Source organism: Danio aesculapii, chromosome 20 (genome assembly GCF_903798145.1).
Source record: "Danio aesculapii chromosome 20, fDanAes4.1, whole genome shotgun sequence".
Taxonomy (NCBI): domain Eukaryota; kingdom Metazoa; phylum Chordata; class Actinopteri; order Cypriniformes; family Danionidae; genus Danio; species Danio aesculapii.
The window spans coordinates 50,902,349-50,917,348 of NC_079454.1; the positions used below are offsets into that span (position 1 = coordinate 50,902,349).

Sequence of the window (15,000 nt, forward strand, 5' to 3'; positions counted from 1 at the left end):
TGAAATATTTGAGATGTTGTGGTATAGATATTCATTCGACACATCGAGAGACACAACTGCAGTTTCACTAAGGCTGTTTAAAACTAAACTGCATCTATAATATGCGTAGGCTGCTAGATTTGAAAACCCAACCTGTGTGTGTGTGTGTGTGTGTGTGTGTTCATATCTTAAAGAAGCAGTAAGTAGGATTGAACATATTGCAGAGGGTTATTTTCATTCACCCGGCCCCTCCGATGACAAAACAATGCACAACGAGGTTGCCAGATTCATGACATAAATAGGAGCAAGTGTACCTGAGTTTTAAAGAGCCCCTATTATAGGTTTTTGTAAATGCCATTCCATGCAGTGTGTAACACAGCTCTGAATGAATGAAAACATCCAGCTGAGGGTAAAATCCGAAAGCCCACCGTGTTTAAAACTATTGACTCTCAAATGAAAGAGTCGACTCAGAGTTGAATAAATGATTCGTTTTGTGTTCAGATGTTTTTCCTGCTCGTATCGACATTGATACAAGACATCACCAAATATGAGATGCCAAATCTGGTAAAACGTGAACGCGCCCTTCCCTACAAAATGGTTGCCTCGTTTTTTTGTAGTTTGCAAAATACGTGTTTAATTGTGTGTTGAAATTTGTAATCGCTCTGCGCAGCTTGTAATCACAATTATAGATCAGTGCTTGTACTGCATCTCTCGGGTTGAATCTTTTTGGGGCTGTTCACATATTGCGTCCAAAACCACGTTGATTTAAATGCGCTTCTGAATTCACGATCCTCTCCCGTTTGTCTTTGCTATGGCCACCATCAGCTGTTCCTCACACATGCAGCGCAGTCAGTTTTCTAAATAGTTCAACTTTTGCCACTGTGTTTATTAATACTGAATGTCGTTACTTGTTCTTACTTGGTTGTTAGGTTTAAGAGTAGAGGAATATGCTGGTGTTTAACTGCTTTATTGCATTCCTGCATTGGGTTTCACATACTCTCTGCTACTTATAGCCTTGTTAGGCGTTTCTCTCTGTCTCGCGCTGAACCCATTTGACCAATCACAACAGACTGGGTGATTTGATTGGACCAATCACCACCATAATAGGGGCTCTTTAAAGCTGCTCATAATGTTTACATTTTGCAATTCTGTGTTTGTATATTCTTAGATTATATAGTCTTAGTTTACATATCACAATTCTGGCTTCATATATCGTTCGTTTACTTCTTACCACTCTGAGATGATATATTTGAGAGTTTAAATGTCAGATTTTAGAGTTTATATCTTGCAGTTCTGTTTTATATATTCTTAGTTTACATCATGTTGTTAACTAATGCTAACGTAATACTTGTATTATTTAGCCACATCCACTTTCAAGCAAATGTATAGGCAGAATAACTGATTTAGCATTGTTTTTCAGATAATCGAGTATGTCTACTTCACATGTTTTTTTTAGTTATCGGCATATACACTCACCGGCCACTTTATTAGGTACACCTGTGCAAATGCTTGTTAACGCAAATTTCTAATCAGCCAATCACACGGCAGCAACTCAATGCATTTAGGCATGTAGACATGATCAAGACGATCTGCAGCAGTTCAAGGCGAGCATCAGAATGGAGAAGAAAGGTGACTTTGAACGTGGCATGGTTGTTGGTGCTCGAAGGGCTGCTCTGAGTATTTCAGAAACTGCTGATCTATTGGGATTTGCAGATCTCTAGGGTTTACAGAGAATGGTCTGAAAAAGAGGAAATATCCAGTGTGCGCAAATGCCTTGTTGATGCCAGAGGTCAGAGGAGAATGGCCAGACTGGTTTCAGCTGATAGAAAGGCAACAGTAACTCAACTAAGCACTCTTTGCAAACCGAGGTCTGCAGAAGAGCATCTCTAAATGCACAACACGTCCAACCATGAGGCAGATGGGCTACAACAGCAGAAGACCACACCGGGTGCCACTCCAGTCAGCTAAGAACAGGAAACTGAGGCTACAATTCACACAGGCTCACCAAAACTGGACAATAGAAGATTGGAGAAACGTTGCCTGGTCTGATGAGTCTCCATTTCTACTGCAACATTCAGATGGTAGGGTCAGAATTTGGCAACAACATGAAAGCATCGATCCATCCTGCCTTGTATCAACGGTTCAAGCTGGTGATGGTGGTGTAATGGTGTGGGGGATATATTCTTGACACACTTTGAGCCCATTAGTACCAATTGAGCATCGTGTCAACGCCACAGGCTACCTGTTGCTGACCATGTCCATCCCTTTCTGACATATTCACGCATGTCATAAAGCACGAATCATCTCAGACAGGTTTCTTAAGCATGACAATGAGTTCACCGTACTCAAATGGCCTCCACAGTCACTGGATCGTAATCCAATAGAGCACCTTTGGGATGTGGTGGAACGGGAGACTCGCATCATGTATGTGCAGCCGACAAATCTGCAGCAACTGTGTGATGCTATCACATCAATATTAACGAAAATATAGAATATTTCCAGTACTTTGTTGAATCTATGCCACGAAGGATTAAGGCAGTTCTGAACAGGGTCCAACCCACTACTAGTAAGGTGTACCTAATAAAGTGGCCGGTAAGTGTATATTATGGTATATTTATACCTTAGAAGAGTCCAAAAACATACATACAGCAGCTTTAAATATGTCAGTGTGTGGAAACAGTTGGCTCCATTTTACACACACACTCGGTCACATTCGAATGCTGTTTTCTCTGGTGATTTATCTTTTTTGGGCAGGCATGTGTGTGTCTGATTCCTCGGGGACAAATGAAAGTCACATTCCTCCGGTGTCAGAAAATATTGTGCTCAGATCAGGGTATATGGACTGAACACTGTGCATGTCATCATATATTGTGTGCTGGACTGGTTGTACTTGCGTTATCGTTTCAGGGACACGCAAGTGTTCAGATTTCATGCAAGATTTATTCATCTCAGTCTTTTATAGCAGCGCTGTTTAAAAATGCATTCCAAATTGTCCAAATGTGCGTGCAAAACTCACTGCCATAATGCGAGGGAGGTTACTAAGGTGTTCGGGGTTGTTGAGGGGGGTTTCCTGTTTATTAGTTCAAGTTGACACTCTCAAATCAGTCATGTCACTCCTTCAGTGCAACATTGTGGGATGTTTTCTGTATGTCTGTCATCGACTGAGTGAAAAGTCTGATCTTTTAGAAAAGTAAAAACATGTTGTTTGTATACAAGATGTTGTATCTTGTTTATGTTCTTTGATCTGTCCATCCAGTTACCTTTACATGTACATAGACACACACACACACACACACCTGGCTGTGCCTGACTGTCATATTCTTTTTCTGTTACTTGTTTTCTGCATTTCTTTTTGATTTCATGTCATATAATTTGTGTATTTCTTTGTATTAAAAAACTAGATATACAGTCTTATGCAAAAATCTGGGCTCTCCTCAGTGGCTGCATAATAATGTGCTCTTTCTTTATAAGAGATCACAGGGAAATGCCATTCGGTTTCTAGTGAAAGCTAGATAATGTCATGTTTTTCAGACAGAAATATGTAGTGTAGCAGTATTGAGATGTGTGAAATGGGTTACACTTAATTTTGTTGGTCTTTGTTGAATTTAAGTTACATTGCAACTGATTCTCATTAGATTATATGTAGACTTAGGTTGAGGTTAGTGTAAGTTGACGTACAGTACTTGTGAAGTTTCTTATAGTCAGTTAAATGTCTGTTGAAGGAGCAGTATCAACAGATATCTAGCAGACAGTCTGATAATACTAAAATGGACCATTAAAATAAAGTGTTACCGTGAAATGAAATCGAACCTGAAAATAGGCCATGCAAAAGTCTGGGCACCCTCTCTTTTGTGTGGATTTCTAAATCTGTAGTAGCATGTCTGTGTGGAGTTTGCATGTTCTCCCCGTGTTGGTGTGGCTCTCCTCCGGGTGCTCTGGTTTCCCCCACAAGTCCAAACACATGCGCTATAGGTGAATTAAGTAAGCTAAATTGTCCGTAGTAACAATTGGACAATAGAAGGTTGGAGAAGCGTGGCCTGGTCTGATGAGTCTCGATTTCTGATTTCTAAACCTGTAGTAGCATATCTGTGTGGAGTTTGCATGTTCTCCCCGTGTTGGTGTGGGTGTCCTCCGGGTGCTCTGGTTTACCCCACAAGTCCAAACACATGCGCTATAGGTGAATTAAGTAAGCTAAATTGTCCGTAGTGTATGTGTGTGAATGAGTGTGTATGGATGTCGACACTTCGACACAATTCTAACATTTTTTGGGCTCCAACACAATCGATTTGAAATGAAACGAACAAGATGTGCTTTATCTGCAGACTGTCAGCTTTAATTTAAGGGTATTTACATCCAAATCAGGTGAACGCTGTAGGAATTACAACAGTTTGCATATGTGCTTCCCACTTGTTAAGGGACCAAACGTAATTGGACAGAAAAATAATCATAAATCAAACTTTTACTTTTTAATACTTGGTTGCAAATCCTTTGCGGCCAATTACAGCCTGAAATCTGGAACGCATAGACATTACCAAACGCTGGGTTTCATTCCTGGTGGTGCTCTGCCAAGCCTCTACAGCAACTGTCTTCAGTTCCTGCTTGTTCTTGGGGCATTTTCCCTAAAGTTTTGTCTTTAGCAAGGGAAATGCTCATTCAGATTCAAAGAAAGAAGCTAATTCAAACCTAAAAGTTTCAAAGTAGGCCATCTAAATCAAAAACAAAACTTTAATTACAGTAAAAACAAGAAGCTTAATAGATTCTTCTGCACAGATAGCATACAGACGATAGTAAATCTGTTATCTTAAATCATGGCACTTAATGTCTGAATTACCTCCTTCTCTCATGACTGTTCATGACAATAACTGTCTCTCTCTCTGTGTGTGTGTGTTTGTGTGTGTGTGTGTGTGTCTCAATGTCTTCATAATGGTTCAGGAAAGGAGATCAAAGACGGGGAATTTATGCAACCCTCCTTTTCTAATCAGGCAAATCCTGTTTTCCTCTTGTAGCTCGAGGAGAAAAGAAATGCAATACTGTCACTCTCCTCTGCCCTTATTATTGGCCCACATTTTATATTATTTCCACATCAAAGCCATTTATCTTAATTATATAGGCGCAAAGTTTACTTACTTTTTTCCTCAGTGTATACATCTCAGTGTGACATTTTTAAATAGCAGAGTCTCTGAACAGGAGACAGTGGGAGACAATTGTTAGATTGTAAATACTGCTGGATTAAAAAAAATATATAAATATATTTATATATAAACACCATTACGGGCCACTTTATTAGGTACACCTGTCCAACTGCTGGTTAACGCAAATGTCTAATCAGCAATCACATGGCAGCAACTCAATGCATTTAGGCATGTAGACATGGTCAAGACGATCTGCTGCAGTTCAAACCGAGCATCAGAATGGGGAAGAAAGGGGATTTAAGTGACTTTGAACATGGCATGGTTGTTGGTGCCAGAAGGGCTGCTCTGAGTATTTCAGAAACTGCTGATCTACTGGGATTTACAGATCTCTAGGGTTTACAGAGAATGGTCTGAAAAAGAGGAAATATCCAGTGAGCGGCAGTTCTGTGGGCGCTAATGCCTTGTTGAAGCCAGAGGTCAGAGGAGAATGGGCAGACTGGTTCCAGCTGCTAGAAAGGCAACAGTAACTCAAATAAGCACTCGTTACAACTGAGGTCTGCAGAAGAGTATCTCTGAACACACAACACGTCCAACCTTGAGGCCGATGGGCTACAGCAGCACAGCGGGTGCCACTACTGTCAGCTAAGAACAAGAAACTGAAGCTATAATTCGCGCAGGCTCACCAAAACTGGACCATAGAAGATTGGAAAAATGTTGCCTGGTCTGATAAGTCTTGATTTCTGCTGTGACATTCAGATGGTCGGGTCAGAATTTGGCACCAATAACATGAAAGCCTGGATCCATCCTGCCTTGTATCAACAGTTCAGGCTGGTTTTGGTGTAATGGTGTGGGCGATATATTCTTTGGAACTCATTTGGCACACTTTGGGCTCATTAGTACCAATTGAGCATCATGTTAACACCACAGCCTACCTGAGTATTGTTGCTGACCATGTCCTTCCCTTTATGACCACAGTGTACTCATCTTCTGATGGCTACTTCCAGCAGGATAACGCGCCATGTCATAAAGCGCGAATCATCTCAGACTGGTTTCTTGAACATGACATTGAGTTCACCGTACTCAAATGACATTAACAATCACCAGAGCTCAATCCAATAGAGCACCTTTGGGATGTGGTGGAATGGAAGATTAGCATCATGGATGTGCAGCCGACAAATCTGCAGCAACTGTGTGATTCTATCATGTCAATTTGGAGCAAAATCTCTGAGGAATGTTTCCAGTATCTTGTTGAATCTATGCCATAAAGGATTAAGGCAGTTCTAAAGGCAAAAGAGTGTCCGGTAATAGTAAGGTGTACCTAATAAACAGGCCAGTGAGTGAGTGTATGTGTGTGTGTGTATATATATATATATATATATATATATATATATATATATATATATATATATATATATATATATATATATATATATATATATATATATATATATATAGTTTACAATTATATAGTGTTATTCATAGTAATTATTTTTAAAAAATTCAGTTATTTCTTTGAATATACTAATGTAATAATGTAGTTGAAATAATTAAAAGTAATAGTTTAATATTCACAATAATTTGTAGTATTTTACAATGAAAATGTTTGTTAAAATGATTTAAGAAATGAGTTTCAGTTTTTCTTTTTAATAAATCTGCAAAATGTCAACTTTCCTGTGTTTTTCTGTCAGCATGGGCTGCTGTGTGGACATTAATGAGGAAAGAAAATGAGCTTAAATGTTTTTAGCAAATGGCTGCAATATAACAAGGAGTGAAACATTTAAGGGGGTCTGAATACTTTTCACACCCCCTGTATATATACATATGCAAAACAAGAGTTCATTGTGAATTTACAATATTTATTTGACATCACAGCATCTCATATAAATATTATCTGACAGAATTGAAGTAAATAAATTACTAGGTTTATAGGTTTTTATGTCATTATAAAACTATCAAACATATTACTGTGGCTATATTATTTGTTTTCCCGCCAAAATATAGCAAAAACATACAAAGTGATGGTAATATTGACTTATTTAAAGATACATTTCAACCCAAAAGTAGACTGTGATCATATTTGATGCTCCAAAGCCACGTGACTTTCTTCAAATATTGTTTGTTTATCGGTCTTTTGTTATTGCAGGTCATGGTATGATCATGGAGGAGTGGCACATGGAGTCACATGACCAATGGGGGCGGAGACTGATGTCATCGACACCCGAAAACACCACAGAGGAGAAGAACTGCACTGAGCCTGGTGAGAGAAACAGTAAATTCAAGTTTGATCATAACCGATAGACCTTTAATGCCAAGCCATTGAGCTATCTAAAATAAATATCAACTCAAGCTCTGAAGTTGGTTGAGAAAACCTGTCCTGCTAGCGTGTAGTAGCTGAAGGTGAAGTCAAGTAGTTTTAAAAGCTAAAAGCTAGAAGTCTAAAGTTTTTGAAGGTCACATCAGCAGAAAATAAAAGATTTTCACATTTAGAAAGTGCTAGAATGTTTTTAGCATGTTAGCTAGCGATTTGCTAATGTAAAGCATGTTTTAACACATTGTTAGCATACATTATTTTAATAGATTAATAGCATGTTCATAGCATGTTTTACCACAGATTTTTCATTGTTAGCATGATGTAAAGAGAAAACCGGTCCTGCTAGTGTGTAGTAGCAGAAGGTGAAGTCAAGGAGTTTTAAAAGCTAGAAGTCTTAAGGTTTTGAAGGTCATAAATCAGGAGGAAAATTAATTATTTTCACATATTAAAAAGTGTTAGCATAATTTAGCATGTTTTTAGCATGTTTAGTAATTTGTTAGCACCAAGCACGTTTTAAAACATTGTTAGCGTACATAATTTTAACAGCTTGCTAGCATGTTTATAGCAAATTTTACAAAGGACGTTTTCATTAGACTTTTCATTAATGAAAAGAGAAAACCTGTCCTGCAGATGTTCATTAGATGAAGATAAAGTCAAGGAGTTTTAAATCAGGAAAAAAATGGAAGATCTTCACATTTTTTAAAAGTGCTAGCATGTTAGCTAGCACGGGTTTTGTCAACATCAAGCATGTTTTAACACATTGTTAACTTAAATTATTTTAACAGATTGCTAGCATGTTTATAACATATTTTACCAAGGATGTTTCATTGTTAGCATGATGTACAGTAATGAGAAAACCTGTCCTGCTAGCGTGCAGTAGCTGAAGGTGGTCAAGTAGCTTTAAAAGCTACATAGCTACTTAGAAGCTACCGGAAGTTTTTGAAGGTCATATCAGGAGAAAAATGAAAGATTTTCACATTTCAAAAGTGCTAGCATGTTTCATCACATTTTTAGCATGTTAACTAGCGATTTGTTAAGTTCAAGTATGTTTTAATGCATTGTTAGTATACATTATTTTAACAGATTGCTAGCATGTTTATAGCATATTTTACCAATTATTTTTCATTGTTAGCATGGTGTAAAGAGAAAACCTGTCCTGCTAGTGTGTAGTAGCATTAGGTGAAGTCAAGGAGTTTTAAAAGCTAGAAGGCTGAAGTTTTTGAAGGACATATATCAGGAGAAAAATGAAAGATTTTCACATTTTAAAAGTGCTAGCATGTTTTATCACATTTTTAGCATGTTAACTAGCGATTTGTTAAGTTCAAGCATGTTTTAATGCATTGTTAGTATACATTATTTTAACAGATTGCTAGCATGTTTATAGCATATTTTACCAATTATTTTTCATTGTTAGCATGGTGTAAAGAGAAACCCTGTCCTGCCAGTGTGCATTAGCTGAAGGTGAAATCTAGTAGTTTTAAAAGCTAGAAGGCTGAAGTTTTTAAAGGTCAAATCAGGAAAAAATTAAGATTTTGACATTTTAAAAAGTACTAGCATTTTTGTAGCATGATTTTGCTAGCATGTTTGCCATGTTTATAAAATGATTTAGTATGTTGGTGCCATGTTTCAGGACACTGTTAGAAGAGCATGCTTATTATTAACATATCAGGTCTAGTCAGGAACATTAAGGTGCTAATGTTTAATGTGGTTATGTTATCATGTTGCTAGCATAACAAGTTGATAGTAAGTTTTATTTTTAGTTTGTTAATAAAGCATGTTTAGCAAGCTGTTGACATTTTATAGTCTTTTGCTACTATTTTTGTAGCATGATTTTGCTAGCATGTTTAAAACATGTTTTAATGTGTTGGTGTCTTGTTTCAGGACATTAGAAGAGCATGCTTATTACGTTGATACCATGTCCTGTCAGGAGCATCAAGTTTTAGGTTTATATACTATATAAATGTGTTTTAGCATTTAACATTTTAACAAGTTAATAGCATCTTTTAGCAGGTTGTTGTTTATACCATGTTTTGGCAAGTTTATGAATATAGCATGTTTATTAGTGTTTTGCCAACATTTTTTGTAGCATGATTTTGCTTGCATGTTTTACCATGTTTATAAAATGTTTTAGTATGTTGGTGCCATGTTTCAGGACATTTTTAGCAGAGCATGCTTATTATGCTCATATCATCTTTTCAGGAACATTAAGTTGCTAACATGCTAATGTTAAACGTGTTCATGTTAATATGTTGCTAGCATGTTTCTAGTTTTAACATGTTGATGGTAGGTTTTAATATGTTCACCACTTGTTTCTAAAAATTGTTTTAGATAGTCGCAAGTTTTAGAGTTAGATACTTTATGCACATGTTTTAGCATTTAACATTATAGAAAGTTAATAGCATCTTTTAGCAGGTTGTTGTTTATACCACGCAAGTTTATGAATATAGCATGTTTAATAGTGTTTTGCCAACATTTTTGTAGCATGATTTTGCTAGCATGTTTTACCATGTTTATAAAATGTTTTAGTATGTTGGTGCCATGTTTCAGGACATTTTTAGCAGAGCATGCTTATTATGCTCATATCATCTTTTCAGAAACATTAAGTTGCTAACATGCTAATGTTAAACGTGTTCATGTTATTATGTTGCTAGCATGTTTCTAGTTTTAACATGTAGATAATAAGTTTTAATATGTCCCCCACTTGTTTCTAAAAATTGTTTTAGACAGTCGCTAGTTTTAGATTTAGATACTTTATAAACATGTTTTACCATTTAACATTATAGCAAGTTAATAGCATCTTTTAGCAGGTTGTTGTTTATACCACGCAAGTTTATGAATATAGCATGTTTAATAGTGTTTTGCTAACATTTTTGTAGCATGATTTTGCTAGCATGTTTTACCATGTTTATAAAATGTTTTAGTATGTTGGTGCCATGTTTCAGGACATTTTTAGCAGAGCATGCTTATTATGCTCATATCATCTTTTCAGGAACATTAAGTTGCTAACATGCTAATGTTTAACGTGTTCATGTTAATATGTTGCTAGCATGTTTCTAGTTTTAACATGTTGATGGTAGGTTTTAATATGTTCACCACTTGTTTCTAAAAAATTTTTAGACAGTCACATGTTTTAGATTTAGATACTTTATAAACATGTTTTAGCATTTAACATTATAGCAAGTTAATAGCATCGTTTAGCAGGTTGTTGTTTATACCACACAAGTTTAGGAATATAGCATGTTTAATAGTGTTTTGCTAACCTTTTTGTGGCATGATTTTGCTAGCATGTTCATAAAATGTTTTAGTATCTCGGTGCCATATTTCAGGACATTGTTATTAGAGCATAGAGTTGCTAGCATGTTTCTGGTTTTAAAATGTTGCTAGCAGGTTTTAGTACCATTTGTATATAAAATGTTTTTGATATTCGCAAGCATGTTTTTATCCTGTTTTGGTTAATTTTCAGTATGGTCTTGTATTTTACTAGCATGTTTCGGCAAGTTGCTTACATGTATTAGTATTTTGCTAGTGTAGTATATACACTACCTATATCAAATTAATTTAGGAATACTGTAAGTGCAGCTAAAATTAAAAATATGCATGAAAATCTTTTTCTAAATAACATTTCATTGATGCTAAAATAGCACTATTAATGGCTTTATTAAACATTTTTGGCAAATGTTGATTCTCCTAAAGCTGGCTGATTTGGTTAAAGACCTACTGTAAATGTTTTAAAGATGAATTGTCTTCTAGAAAAGGATACAATGATTCTTGTACAGTTTGTCTCCAACGTGGTTATTATTTAACAACAATCTCAGTGTTTTCAGTTTGTTTGCGATCCTTTTGTGTGCATTTATAGATGATAGTTTTCAGACGTGTTGCACTCCTGCTCTGGTTTGTGTCAGAAGTGTTGGATTGAGCTCTGAGGATTATATTTCAGATTTTGAGACTCCACTAATGACCCACGAGGAGTTATCATGTGTTTTTGGTTCATCAGCAGATGGAAAGCCTCACAGAAGTGCATTAAAGTGTACACTAAGAGCTTTGGCCAGATTTTAACTCCGTGTCAGGCTGTTTTTCGTAACTCCAGTGAGATTTAAGCGAAGGTTTAATGTGACTTTGCTGTTCACTTGTGGAAGTTTTAATCAGCTTTGGTCCGGAGAGAAAGGCCTGCGTTTAGCTGACAGTAGTTTTCTCCGTCCCAGACTTACGGCTGTTATTCTGACTGCGTTCGCTCTCATTAAATTCTCTCGAACCCAAATTAAAAGTCTAATTTTAGCTGAGGATGTTCTGTTTGCTCAGCTTTAGCATAAATACATAACCATATCAGACAGTGACTGCTTTGCATGAGATGGCAATGCTTTGCACTTCTTACGTTGGTATTGGTGTTGTATTTACATAAATATAAAGTTCTTCGATTAAGCTACATTTACTTTAGAAACAAAATCACCTAATACGAAGTCTTGTTTTCTACAGAAAAAAAAAAATCAAAAACATGTTAATATATTTATGTTTCAGGATGTTGCTATCATAATTTAGCAGTAGGGTTGCCATCCGTCCCTTAAAATACGAAGTTGTCCCGTATTTGAGAATGAAATTGCGCGTCCTGTTTTGAAACGATACGAGACGGGTTTTGTCCAGTATTTTTTATAATTTTTTTTAAAGTAGCTTTTCATGCAAATCATCCCACACGCATTTTATGAAGATGCCTCATTTCCTACTTTTGATTGGTTAATACTTAATGTCATCGTTGGTTTGATTGGTCTTTTTAACTGTCCAGTGAGGAGGGCGGGTCTTTTAAGCAGACTCTGTCAAGTCTTGACAGAGTGTTTAATTCAATTCAATTCACCTTTATTTGTATAGCGCTTATACAATGTAGATTGTGTCAAAGCAGCTTCACATAAAAGGTCACAGTAAATAGGAACAGTGTAGTTCAGTTTGTAGTGTTTAAGTTAAGTTCTGTTCAGTTCAGCTCAGTTCAGTGTGGTTTAATAATCACTACTGAGAGTCCAAATATTGAAGAGCAAATCCAACGATGTGCAGCTCTATAGATCCCGAACCATGCAAGCCAGTGGCGACAGCAGAGAGAGAAAAAAACTTCACTAATGGCGAAAGTGAAGAAAAAAAACCTGAGAGAAACCAGACTCAGTTGAGCACAACCATTTTAATTTTTCCGCTGGCCAAACGTCTTGTGCAGAGCTGCAGTCTCAGTGGCGGAGGCTGGAAGCTGGCCTCAGCGAAGACTCGTCTGTCTCTGGAGCGTCACAGGAATCAGTCTCATGTTCTCCACTCCTCCATGACCACCACAGTAGCTGCTCAGGATTCGGCCTGGTCTAGGATATGGAAACCTTGGGATCATCTCGTCGTTGGTCTTGGATCGAATCAGTGACTCTGCATAGTCTGAGGGCCACGGGAAGAGTATCCCCAGGTGGAAATGGAGAATAAAGATAATAATTAGCGTAGCTGATGTTCACAGTGTATATCAACAAGATGCATAACCTGTGTGGAAGCCCGCTAATGGTGCACTGAGTGTATGCTTTACTAAACAGATAGGTCTTTAATCTAGTTTTGAATTGGGAGAGTGTGTCTGAGCCTCGGACGTTATCAGGAAGGCTATTCCAGAGTTTAGGAGCCATAAATGAGAAGGCTCGACCTCCTTTACTCGACTTTGCTATTCTAGGTACTACCAGAAGCCCTGAGTTTTGAGATCTTAAAGAGCGAGTTGGATTGTAGCGAGACAGAAGATTGGTTAGATAAACAGGAGCTAGATTATTTAAAGCTTTATATGTAAGAAGCAATATTTTAAATTCAGTACGAAACTTAAGAGTGTGATGGCAGATGCTTCTCCAGGTAACCCTCCGCGTCTTAAAGTTTCAGAGTTTTAAACGCAAGTGACTGAAAAAATACTGCAGAGAGTGGGAGGAAACTAATACCTGGCTGCAGAGTGTTAGAAATTGTTATTAAGCCAACTGCACTATTTGTTGGAGAGCGTTCTCTGTGGCTCTTGGTGGTCTGTGGGACAACATGCCTCTGGAGAGCAGCATTTCCACGATGACAGAGCTTGCAAAAATCAAAGCAGTCAGACAGTTCTTCGCACCCCAAGTCTCTCCCGAAGCAGATATGGTAACGATATTTAGGTTAATTGCTTAATAATGTTAAAAATGTAACCCAGTCTGTGAAAATAGCTGGAGTAATTTTTTTTTTGTATTGTACTGTTTTCTACATGGAATAAAGAACATTCATTCATTTTCTTTTTCGGCTTAGTCCCTTTATTAATCCGGGGTCGCCACAGCGGAATGAACCGCCAACTTATCCAGCACATGTTTTTATGCAGCGGATGCCCTTCCAGCCGCAACCCATCTCTGGGAAACATCCATACACACTCATTCACACTCATACACTACGGACAATTTAGCCTACCCAATTCACATGTCTTTGGACTGTGGGGGAAACCGGAGTACCCGGAGGAAACCCACGCAGGGAGAACATGCAAACTCCACACAGACCTTTTTGCTGTGAGGCAACAGCACTACCTACTGCTCCACTGCGTTGCCGAAATAAAGAATAAAGTCTGTGAAAATAATAATAATATATGTATTTAATATTAACCATGTCAACAACTGAAATCACAGGGAAATGAATGGCTACAATCAAACTTGATCTCAGAATTAGATTTGGCCTGGTTTTCACACACCGGGTCACAAATTGTAATTTGTAAAAATTCTGTAAATACAATGTAAGTGGATCATATTCCAATGCAATATTATGATTTGTTTGTTAAGGTTAAGTCAGGCACATAAGCATTAATTTAATACTTGAAACCTTTTATTTAATACATCAATAAACAACATATTGCCCATGTAAAGAAAATAAACTAGTAAATTACAGCTTTCCATATTTTAAAATTAGAAATAGGCTATATGAAATCTTTACTACACTGTAAAAAATCCTGGTTGCCTTATTTTTTAAGCTGAATCAAATTTTATTTATCAAAATTCATTTTATTTGCATAATATATTGCGCAGATTCCATCCTACTTAGGTAAAAGTACGACAAAGTAAAGAAAGACAGAACTGCAAACTCATGTGCAAAGCTGACACTGTTTATCAGCGCACTTTATCTTTCTGGGCTTTTTAATTCAATTTCCCTTCTGCCCGACAGTCATTCCATTCTTTCTTTTAAACTATAATGGCCCTCAGCAACAGAATGATTTCTTATTCTTATTTAACAGACAGTTAAAACAACAAAAATGTTTAGCATTTAACACCTTTTACATGACACTGTTTCTTTTCAGTGTGTTTAAGTAAAATAATAAAAAAAAAAAAAGAAATCCACAATTTCACTCCTACTATGCATGTGCACCACTGACAGGTCAAATCTTTAATGTTTAAACACTCTTTATAACATGTTTTAGCAAGGTGTTAGCATGTTTTATCCAAATGCTTGCGTGCTTAACCTGTTGCTAACAAGTTCTACCATTTTTATATGTTTTATGAGGCATGTTGTTAACATATGTATAATGCTCAGTGAGTAGCTATACCACTTAAACATGCTTTCTTACTCGTTTTAGCATGTTTTATC

At 36.9% G+C, this 15,000-nt stretch overlaps 1 protein-coding gene across 1 annotated transcript in view; it reads left to right on the top strand.

The window, feature by feature from the left end:
• The window catches only part of slc24a4b (solute carrier family 24 member 4b), an 85,926-nt gene that overhangs the window by 7,707 nt on the left and 63,219 nt on the right, over window positions 1–15,000 (top strand). The window contains exon 2 of the mRNA XM_056445419.1: window positions 7,255–7,368. Within this exon, the coding sequence (XP_056301394.1) occupies window positions 7,255–7,368 (114 nt within the window). The remainder of the gene's footprint in view (window positions 1–7,254; window positions 7,369–15,000) is intronic.